This window comes from Acipenser ruthenus, chromosome 5 (genome assembly GCF_902713425.1).
Source record: "Acipenser ruthenus chromosome 5, fAciRut3.2 maternal haplotype, whole genome shotgun sequence".
In the NCBI taxonomy this organism is placed as follows: domain Eukaryota; kingdom Metazoa; phylum Chordata; class Actinopteri; order Acipenseriformes; family Acipenseridae; genus Acipenser; species Acipenser ruthenus.
Genome location: NC_081193.1, coordinates 65377392 through 65389510, shown reverse-complemented (window position 1 = coordinate 65389510; position 12119 = coordinate 65377392). Strand labels below are relative to the sequence as shown.

At 35.4% G+C, this 12119-nt stretch overlaps 1 protein-coding gene across 3 annotated transcripts in view; it reads right to left on the bottom strand.

The window, feature by feature from the left end:
* Positions 1-11598, bottom strand: part of LOC117403237 (ERO1-like protein beta) — a 45387-nt gene extending 33789 nt beyond the window's left edge. For 2 of the 3 annotated variants that reach the window (XM_034005234.3, XM_034005235.3), the window contains exons 1-4: positions 11138-11598; positions 4115-4234; positions 2119-2202; positions 781-822 (exon numbers count right to left, since the gene is read on the bottom strand). In XM_034005234.3, coding sequence (XP_033861125.1) covers positions 781-822; positions 2119-2202; positions 4115-4234; positions 11138-11293 — 402 coding nt within the window. In that variant the 5' untranslated portion in view covers positions 11294-11598. Of the gene's footprint in view, positions 1-780; positions 823-2118; positions 2203-4114; positions 4235-6248; positions 6481-11137 lie in introns of those variants that run through there. The other variant, XM_059024385.1, reaches the window with a different exon arrangement.
* Between the last annotated feature and the right edge of the window lie 521 nt (positions 11599-12119).

Here is a 12119-nt window from a genome sequence, read left to right as displayed (position 1 = left end):
ATGAATAAAAACTAATAAAAACTCATTGACAGTTATGTAGAATAAAACAGGACATATTCTTATTTTTTCATGATTTAAGGTACTTCAGACAGTCTTACTAAAAAATAAAATCTATTTCTGGACAGTCCTCTAGGAACTACAATAACATTTATTTTACTATTTTACCCTTTCTGTTGCTTCAGAATCATTACATGCAAATATTTACCAAACTTAGTTAAAGATTAATACAGTACAAAAAACAAAGCAGGTGAAAAGATTTTCAGAAAGGAATTTTCCTTTGCACTGGCTTCAAAATTAGCCCAACATGTTCTGTATTACTTTCAATTGTGCCTCAGTTTCTGCATTGTAAATTGCCCTGCGCAACAATAACAATAATATAATAATAATAATAATAATAATAATAATAATAATAATAATAATAATAATATCTTTATTTTTATATAGCGCCTTTCATAATGGACCACCATCACAGAGCGCTTTACAGAGGTAAGCTCTGAACTGTGAATTATATGCAGAGTTACTTACAATAGGCCATTGATTTAACATCTCATCCGCAGGATGGAGCACGAGGAGGTTAAGTGACTTGCTCAGGGTCACACAGTGAATCAGTCAGTGGCAGGAGGTGGCCTTCTGGTTTCAAGCCCTGGACTTTAACCACTGGACCACACTGTCTCCTTAAGCATTCCAAGTTAATTAATCTGAATAACTACACATTAGCAGCACATGTTTACTTTAACAGTAAAGCAGTAACAGTTGTTCAAAGTAAAACCAAACACTTACTTTATTGTAGTTGCCAGCTTTAATCCCCACTGGAACTTTACTCTGAAAAAAAAACAAAGAGGTGGAATGTAACACTTTAAAACAATGGCTGCAAATTCATAATGAATGCCAGCTGAATACCAAAGGAATAACACCTGCATATCTTATGTACTTCCTCTGAGTTCTGAAGTAATTCATTTTGAATTCAGCACTGTTAATTCATGAGGATTTCATTCCCAATGTTAGGTAATGGTTTATTGCATATCAAAAAAGTAAATGTGGCACCCTTTAAAAAGCTTTCATTTCTCAGGTTACCGTCCAATGCCCTCTCACCGGACAGCAAAGTGAAACCTCCAATAGCTTCTTTCCAAAGTAAATCAGGTTATAGAGCTAACAGCAGGAATCAACAAACACTTTCATCTGCAGTGAGCTACAATTTGAGTTTCAATGGGTAAAACAAGGCTCAAACATACACCACTTAGATGCACAAATTGCTTTGCTATACTTGGGACTACAAGTTGCGATAAACATTTTTCTTAAGTACGTGCTGAACATACTAAAACCGTACCTTGCTTAAAATGATTTGGTCTGGAGTTACAGTTAGGGATTTTGTTTGTCTTATGTGGAACTATTGTTTTTTACCAGGTCTAAATGTGCCTCAAAAAGTCAACAGGATTTCACTGACTGGTGTCTGGAACCAGTACCTATGGTGCAATGAATAGGCTTGCAAGCAAGTAAGACATAAATAAATATTTCACCAGGCCATTTTATTAGGAACACATCAGAGTGTTTATGGAACTACAGCCTATTTATTTGTCTATCACTGCATTGAGAAATTGTGCCAGGGATGGTGGCTCTCGTGGGCACTGATTTACTTTGACACTTCAGTTGATTCCACGTGTGGGCCATGGGATATGTACTACTTCATCTAACCACTCACAAAATAACTTTGTCACTGTGATGCAAGTAGTTGCATTTTGAAATACACCTCATCATCCATCCTGGTAAAAAGCAATTTCAGGACACACATGATCGCTTATAATGCTCAGATATGTATGGGCAAGGACTTTAGATTCAAAGGAATAAGTAGTGCCAATAAAAGCATGCTCAAATGACAACTCAGCATTTGTCCAATGTACAGTAGGTGGGTACAGCGGAATGTGAATTTGTCCTTTATTTTGATGGTTCACTCGTGAGTTGATTTTTTTTTTTTTATTCAGCAGAAGCAGACATGATTGTCTTTGATATGGACATAACAAGCTGGAACGTAATTTGAATTTCAAACTGCAGTATCTGGAAAATTCCTTGTCTCACTGACAGCTACAGTATAAAGCAATACAAAGGAAGCAACGTCCATACCTCTGGACAAGGTTCCACTTGACAGTCCTTGATGGAGCAATGTCCATCATCTGGCCAGAAGGGACATGGTCTCTTCAGGTTTACCTGCAAAAAAATTAAAAGGCAGCATCATTATCCTCCATGAAAAATCTTTATTAAAAAACTTTATTGAGGACTCTCAGTGGGACAATGCACCATATGAACAGCACTAATACAGTTTTAAAGAGCATGTAGACCTGCTGCCGTTCACAATATTAAAATATACTCCCATGTGTTTTACTTTCAGAGATACGGTACATATGAAAAAGCAAAAATCTGAAAATGAAAAATTGTATCAATCTAAAACATTGCATGTAAAGGCCACACTCATTTTTATGGAGAGAAAAAAAAAATGGTGTACCAGTACTCATTAGCTTACCTTTTTTGAAGTTACATGGTTACAGGTGTTTTAAACACAGGCCGCGAATCTCGCAAACCATCTGGAGTATTTTTAACACAGCTCAGCTGTCAGACTAAAAGCTGTGTGAAGGACACGTAACACTTTCTCCAATTAAAAATTTCAAACCCATGAAACTCAAGTACTGCAGACAGAAGCCTGGCTGCACAGTTGGTACTTTTTTATTTTCTATTTCCATTCCCTAGAGGGCAGCTGTAACACATCTCTCAAGGAAGCATTCTGGAGTCTTTCCCTAGCTCTATATCAGAAGTCAGCCTGATTACAGTAGTTCTGGTCCTGTTCGTTTATCTTGACAGCATGGCCAACTACAAACCCCAGTAAGGTCCAGACCAGCAACTCCTGCTTTAGTCCCAGCACTTTCCAAGCCTTACTCTTGTGCGTTGACTAATATTTCCTAAATGAATCCAGTCTGAATGTCTAACACTAGCTGCAGCAATTAATGAAATAAATTGAAAAGACTATGAATTTTGCATTATTTCATGAAAGTCCCCCCTGTACAGACAGAATCAGTAGAGTCTTGTCAGTCAGGGATGTAAAGGATAATTCCCTTTTAGATTTATAGTATAATAAAAATGATATCCATATGGTAATTTGATGATTTACTGGCAATTAAAACCATATGCAGAAATTATAAAGCGACATTAGTACACAAGATGGAGTCTATTTACTTATGACATATGTATATACTTATTTTGGTAACAGATTTGAACTAAGTAATTGCTAATGACACTTCTATTTCTGTCATTTTTAATTTATGTAGAGGCTTTAAAATACCAAAATATCACAAACATACATTCCAAATAGATTTAAAAAATAAAACATAAAAAACACAACATTCTTGGCAGGGGACACTTGCCATGATGTCCAATAAATTGTTTTCTCTTGTTCGTTCTGGTTCTCTGCTTTACAGATACAGAAATGGTGATAGTCCAATTTACTTTTAGTCAATATCTGAAGTTAATGAATGTTACTAGAGGTTCAGGAGAAACTCTGGTTCTTAATTGAAATTTCCCTTTTATGTACAGAGCTCCTGAATCAGTTGCCATTAGGTATTTGTCATGGAGCGTTACTGTGCAAATTTCTAAATGAAACTAACTAATAATTGTGTGAATGATGTAAAGACAGCAGCACAGCATTACGGCTATTTTTGTCCCCCCATAGAAAATATAAGGATTAAAGTATGGAAGATCACAGTAGTTTGGATGGGTTTGGTATCCAGAACACATTTGTGAACAGCATCCCTGTTTACATTTTTACTGTAGTCCAGTCTGTAGTCTGGTAATTCCTTATGCAGGAGGGAATATTTTCGATTATAATAGATGGATAATCCCTATAATCTTCTTGCCCTAAAAAAACAGTTTTCAGTAAACTGACATACATTTTAGCATGTTGATGGCAAACAAACCAATATGCTACTCCTTTTTTCTATGACCAGAATTTTCTTATTTAGGAATTCATGGCAATTATTAACAATTACATGAACTTGTAAAGGCTTTGTAAAACTGTGCCAGGAATGGTTCAATATTTATTTATTTATGATACAGGTGTTACGGAACTTACTTTATAGTATCTGAAGAAGTCTCTCTCTATTAGTTTCTGAATTTTGGGATAGATCTTGAAGTTGTTGAAGACATCAATGCTCTCTATGTCACAGAAGCAGTCATCTAAGACACCTGTCAACTATAAAACACAAGGTCTTAATTAGTGTTTACCGCTACCAAGGCATGCATGATTAAAAGCAAACCAACCACTTTGGTTTGATGAAATGGACTTGGGTCATACAATTCAGTTATATTTTCATTTAGTGACTGCTTGAAAAGAATACATGTAAAAATGACATACATTATCTCTGTAAAATAAAATAAATAAATGTATGCTTAACAAAATATCAAGCATTGCACATAAACATTTAATCTACAAAAAGTGCCTGCAAAAAAAAAGATAAGAAAAAAAGAACTTGATTGAAGAATAATTGTGGGTTACAAAAAATGTATTTTAAATGACTTATCTATGCTAGAAGCATTAAGAACACATTCGGTGGAAGTGTGAGAGTCATTTCTGTTAGCGCAAGTTACTGTAAAAACGTCCTTCCTACATGAATGCTTACTAAACCTCAGAAAAGAATTATGCTTCTGTTACAGGAAACATCATTATGGTTCTTCAGGCCATGTAACTCTTATCAATTCAATTTCTAGAACATTTCCTGAAACTGAAAAAATGAAAATAGGTCTTTTTTTTCAAAAAAAAAAAACAAAAAAAAAAACAACACAAAGCTATCGTGATTTTCACCAAAATATCCATATAAACATATTTTCATTTTTTCAATTTCAGGAAACGTTCTAACAACTGAATTGATAAGCATTACACAGACCTTATTCCTATGTATATAAACGTTACATTCTTTAAAAAAATGCAGGGTACAGATTGCGCATCGATTAATTCAAATTGGTTTGGTATTTTAAACTGCTGAAACACTAAAATACTACTCATACAAACAGTAGCTATTTGATTCTGAGAACAGTCGAAAATCTTCACCATAGTCGAAATCTAAAAATGAGATGCCCCAAGCTGTATAGTTTTTACATAGTTACAGTACATATTTAAAGCCCTTCAAGAAAATAGTAGGTCTTGCCAGTAAAATGATATCAGTATAATAAAAAATAGCATAGTGGAAAATGCAATACTTTTTAAAATTTATGTTTTGCTTCTTAAACATATCTTGCAGATTACATTCATAGCATTCCTAGTCGGCGAATGACATTATTTCAACGTGGGTGACGACTACATTTAAATTTCAATCATGTAAAACTGCGCGATTTTCAATACAAAATAATACAAAAATAAAATTACCTACGACAGACACCAATCGACTGGGATTGCCTTTTAGCGTGTAACTGAAAAGGATCACAGTAAAAGAAACAACAGAAAAATAACATGAGGCAGACCACAGCAGCAGATGCCACCCACATTAAACTAATTGAAATAGTGAGATATGCCACAGAACAGTTATACACATATTCATGACTAATGATTGCTCAATACAAGTAGCTACTGTAGGACCTTGCATTCAGTCTTAATTGAATACGGAGCTTTGTCTCACACATTAATAATTTAAAGTATGAGCTAATCAATTTGGTAAGTTGCAGCTAATACAGAGTTATTGTTGTCCTTTAGAAAAAATATATCTCAGGGATATTTTGTTCCATATTCTTTTTTTTTTTTTTTTTTGCATCAGCTGTTAAAGAATAACACAGCTTGCTTTTACTATACATACAGTAATGTTTAATAATGGTTGCTCAAGTACATTCATTTGCTCATAAACATAAATTAATACTACTTGAACGTACAAAGGAATTGTACATTTTAAATGAAAATAAAAATAAGTTTACAATCAACAAGTGTTAATTGAAACTATTATAAGTTCACAGTATTTGAAGACGTCCAACTTTTATTTTAACCTAATATTTAAAACACAGCTTGAACGCAAGCCAGTCGCATAACCTTTAAAATGCTGTCAATGGCACCGTGATTAGTGACTAAAAATTAGTGAGCACGTACCAACACAATCCAAAAGTTTAATGACACGAGTTCCACTTCTCTATTTTGCTACGCTGTATGGTTTATATATATATATATATATATATAATTGTTATTTATTTTAAATACACATTAAGTAGGTTATAGCAACACTGACCTCACTTCTGGTATCCCAGGAAAAAATGCGTAAAAATAGCGATGACACAACTCCTAAAACAACATAGCGCTGTCCGCTCATGCTGTACACTGCTGCTTCTGGGAGACGGGACACCTTTTATGTTCCCGGTGTCAGTTTGTAAACTTATAATAATTCCAGTTGCATACGAACACACACCTTGCTATCCTTCTGCCAAAGATACTTGTGATTCACGGTGACTGCCAACCAGTCAATTAGCTTCCAGTGTTGCTGCAGCAACTCCAGCTTAGCTGTCACTTCCACTGTTCCAGCCCACATATTTTTCAACAACCCCGCCCCCATACAAAAGTTGTATGGAAGAAAACTGGCCAGCACCTGCTTTCTTAAGCTTGTAGTTTTTTTCCACTCAGAATCCAGTTAAATAACCCGACAATCGTGCAGAGCGGGACTACAAGTTCCAGAGGCTACTGTATAGAGGCTCTCCAGGGACCCAATCAGAGTAAACCACGCGGGCTAAAATCAGAAGTGGTCGGTGCCCAAACATTCAATATGAACAGAGTTAAAGTTGGAGACCAAAATCGTTTTGTTTTTCATTGAAAAAGGCAATAAATATAGCCTTCCAAAAACAAAAAAAAGTCACAAATATTGCTATGCTTGTACCAAAAGAGGCAGCTAAAACCTAACTACCGAACAGTCATATAAATAAACAAAGACGTCGTTATAATATCACTATCAAAATGACCTAACATTACAAGGAATCTATTTACTACGAGGCCTGAAAAACCATAGCCCTGGTTAGAAATATAACAAAATATATCTTTTAAAAAAAACTCATTTACACATATTTTATTACCATTTAATCCAATAGCAACATACAATGTCGTTGTTTTAAACATAACTAAAACCACCCAGTATGATTAAGGAGGTGGATCATTTAAACGCCCCCCCCCCCCCCCCCCCCCTTTTTTTTTTTTTAATTACTCTATACGGAACACACCTAAACTGTTAATTCATTTCAATACATAAGTAAACACAATCTCATCTCCGCCTAATAACAGAAAAACAGTGTACACACGTAGAAGGCCCATGTAATCCCAGACGACATTAATGTGTAGGTTAACAATTTGTATTTGAAACACTTTGTCAGAATTATACAAAAATTCAATACAAGAAGCCCAGATTCACATCTTGCAAGGTGTTGTTCAGCTATACAGCTGAACACTATAAGTATGAAGACTGTCGATCTTGAACTATGGAGACACTGTATTGTTATCCTGTACAAGTTTCAGATCAGTAGTTGTTCAATGTTCAGTGAAAAAAATGACACCCAAATCCCACTGTTTAATTTTTGTTTTGTTTTTTAATGCAGCTAGGTTATAGTAAAGTGGACAATCCACAGGGTTAGTTCAACATATGTTTGACTACGTATATGATGTGTTAAAATAAAACTAAACCAGTGTTCCTAATTTGCTTCATTAATGGCATGAAAGTATTTCCCTCAGTGCAATCCTCAAGCTTTAAGGTTAATTGAAAATATGTCTCTGAATTGCTCTGTGCAAGGCTCATCTTACACACAACTGAACAGGGGTTTGTGTCTATCTTTGGATAAAATGAGGTTATTAATTGATAGAAAAATATGCCGTTTTTGTTAGTATCATTATTATCATCAATGTAATATTGCAGAAAACTCAAAATCATTGCTTCAGGCAGCTCAAATAAAAAATATACCCTATAAAAATCTGACTAAAGCTGCAAAACATGTTAATAATGTTAACACGCTATAAATAACAATTTCACTGAATTTATTGAATACTGTATGTAACAGAGACTTAAATTTGCCCTCAAATGTCAGGTTCCTTACAGTACTTTCTTCATTATGTGGGTTACTACATTAAGAATATGGTATTCCTGAGTGGGCTTGGAGAGGTGTAGCAGCAGTGAGCACAAATACAAAGGAAAGATAATTCAGCCATCAACACTGTGCCTCCACTCTTGTACACAGTCACGCATTCATAAGTTATATGTCTAGTCCACTGAAGGTCGTCCCTTGCAAGCCCAATTAAATTGAATATAATGATTGGGTTTCGATGGTTATCACTTAACTTGATAAACTGTTCCATGCACTTATTACTCTTACTCAGTTTCCATTTGTACCACCTCATTCCACTATCTGTACAAAGTTTGTAAAATACTTACAGGTACCTTTCTTTTATTCTATGCTGAAGACATCTATATTTTAACCTGTCCACAAACCAGAACTAGACACGAGGTCCATTCAATTTGTATTTGTATTCATTTTTTTATGCCAAATAGATGTAGTAAGTATGTAAGTAAGTAAGTTTAGTGTGATTTGCAAATTAATGACTGAAAAAGGTTTGCATACTTGTATATAAGACACAAATCAAAATATGTCAACAAAAAAAACAGCTATCTGAACATATATATACAGTATATGTCTGTATCATACACTGCCCTATAATATTAAAATGAGCATTCCCAAAAATAGTGGTATCGTCTGAAATACCCACAATAACGCTACACCGATGGTATAAATATCAGCCATCTGCATTGTGGTGCTCTGAAGGAGTATATGTCTCAGAGAGTAGGTGCACGTGATATTGCACCTTTTGTAAATGGACATTCTGACTGTTGGTAAAAGGTGAGGCAGATTGCCAAAGATCTTGGACTTTCAAATGGGTGTGTACATAACATTATTGTGACATATCGTCAGGGTATTGTGACCGCTGTCCATCGACCGCCACAAACTGTGCACAACAGGCACTTGTTTGCCAGCTCCATTCTGATACAGCCTTGTGAACATTGCTAGCTCTGCAAACATACATGACCAACATACAGCATAATGGGGAATGACAGCATGGGTAGCGGGCGAGTGGCCTGACAGAAACCCCTGCTCACCCATGCAAATGTACAGCACGGAAAGCACTGGGCCTGGTAGATGTTCGACAGACCTCTACAGTTTTAGAGGACTGTTCGGATCTCAGATGGATCCCACTTCCAACAACTCAATTCAAATAGGCGCATTTGGGTATGGAGGAGAGCTGGAGATTAATTTGTGGAACAATTGCTTAAAAGCAACAGTAAAACACGATGGCTGCAACGTCAAGGTCTAGGGTGCGATTTGGTTCAGTGGAAAGATCAGTCTCAATTCAGCACATTACATTGCTATCCTTCAGAACCATCTCATTCCATTGTACCACAAAGGGGTTTTGCAGTTTACATTGCACCAGCTGCAGGAAGACAGCACCACACGCCGGACGTCCAGAGTCACCACTACCTGAAAGAGACAACAGAGGCTGCAACTCCTTCCCTGGACTCCTCAGTCCCGACATGAACCCTGCTGAACATGTCTGGGAACACCTTGATAAACAATTATGGAAAAGTCGACCACTACCTGCCAATGTGAAAGAACTGCGGTCATAACTTATCTAACCATGGCAAAATCTGGACCAGTGTAACACAGAATCTCACTGATTCCATGCTTGCATGGGTTCAGTCACCAAATGCCAAGCTACCAGATAATGCTCTTGTTTTTGCTCAGTTTTGTGCGTATGTTGTGTCACAGTTTGGTATAACAAATGTCACCTCTGTTTCAAGACTGCTCATTTGAATATGGAAGGGCACTGTTTAATATATGTAGGGCTTCTGATTTTCGGTAAAACAGCTCCGATACAAAAAAAATGAAATCGGTGGACAGCCGATAAACATCGGAAAAACTGTGGAACTGTTTACTCAGTTCACGTTGACTTTACCCTAATCCCATTAAAAAAATAAAAGCTACTACAAAAATAATATATACGTTTCCCAGTGCTGCAGGGCAACGTCCCGCCTTCCTGACTTGCATCTATCATTGATTCGTTCTGAATACTTTCAGGATGGAGGCTTGTTAGCCAGATTTCAAGCTGTATTACAGTTAAAATACGGAAGATTTAAAACAGAATTGTGGCGAAATGTACAAAAATGCCAACACACAAAAACCCCAGAAGAATGTGACCATAGGGATTTCGTTGTGGAAGACAGCAGTGGAAAGAAGGTACAACTTAAGTGTGCAAGTACTGTCGAGTTACTATACATATTTTGACAGAAAACAAAACAAACAAAAAAAAACGCTCGAGCATTTTGGAAAGTAACCGAAAGCACACATTTCATACAGTATATCAAAAAAAGAAAGCTCAGAAAAAAACGATTTACATAAAACTCGAAAATAGCTAAAAATAAGTACCGAAAAATACAATTAATAAAACACGAAAAACAGAAGCCCTAAATAATATATGAAAGGGAATTAATGTTTGAATACAGCAGCTGTAAAGATTTACAGTACAATAATCTGTTTACTGCAGTGCCAGACCATGCAGGTGGTCATATTTGTGTGCAAACAATACAGGACACAGTGTGTAGACTTAGGCATATATTATTTGTGTGTGTATTTTATTTTATTTATTATGTTTTAATTCCGATTTTATTTAATGAATGTACTTTACTATTTTTACCGAAATCCAGATTTTGGGTGAGAAAGATCACATGAATATTTTCATATTTTAAATGGCTTACCGTTTTCACGTCTTATTAAAAATTAAGAGGTGCTCAATATACATTACCTAACACTGTATTAAATATTATTATTTTGTAAGAAAAAAACATACATTTTAAAAAAAACTGCTTTGCGGAAAGCCTTGCTATAGCAGCAAAAACAGACACTGTCACTTTAAAGCAGATGTATTTATGACGTCAACATAATGTGACAGAAGAAATTACTAGAAGAGTTTAAATGCTCAGTGTTAGTTACATTGTAACAAGGAATTATTGGAAAAGCTGAATGCTCAATTACAATAACATAGTAACAAATACATGTCAAACTTGTGTTTAAAAGGAAATGAAATAAATATACTTACGTGACAGAAGCAACTCTGGTCTGAACTGGAGGTTATAGACCGTTGACTTTGCTGTGTGCTGGATTTAATGTTGTTCAACCAACCCAAAACAAAATCACTACCCAGCAAGAACATAAAGAGAGCCAGCCCTCCACCCCGTAATGTAATATTTATCATCACGGATCAGAAAGTAAAAAAACAACAACAGAAGGTTTTTTCGTAGCATTCACAATCGAAAATAAACGCATGGAGCGCCACAGGAAACTACAGCGAGCAGAAATAATACGAAGCCATTGATAATTAAACGAATACTTAGACAACACGTCAAGTTTAAATTAGAAATGACGTTAGAAATACTACCACCCTACTACTAATTGTCCAAACAAAGAATAAATAGATGTGATATCTTGTTTAATCAGCTCACAGCAGAGGGATGTGATGCAACCCGGAGAGTAGAGGGATCAGCCACCAGTGTTGAAAGAATAAACAGTACTACTGCCCCTGGCGGTGAGAGAAGAGAAGGTTTTTGGAAATAAGTTTTATAAAATACAGTAAATATCTCACACTGCCTAAAAATATTTTTTTCAACTGCCATTCTACACAGCTTTACAAAATATTAATTTTAATGGCATAATTTATTTTCAAATAAAAAGATATAGCACGCGCTTCAAAATACAGGTACTAAATGTAGTTACACTGTAGTTAGTGTATTTAATATACCTGTATGAAGTGTGTATGTTTAAACCAGACAAAAAATAGCAAAACGTTTTTAAATTTGTTTTGAAGAATCTGCTAAAACACATTCTATATACTAGATCACAAAATGACTAGAGTTGTGGACTTAAATCATGTGACTGGATTAGACCTTGTCAAATTGAGACATCCTTTGTAAACTTTCTTTTGTTGTTATAGCTAAATCAACTGCCTAGAACAGCTTCCAGCTGTATTTTATAAATAGTAACATTTAAAAAAAAAAACAACGTAAAAGCTTTGTAGATGTAGC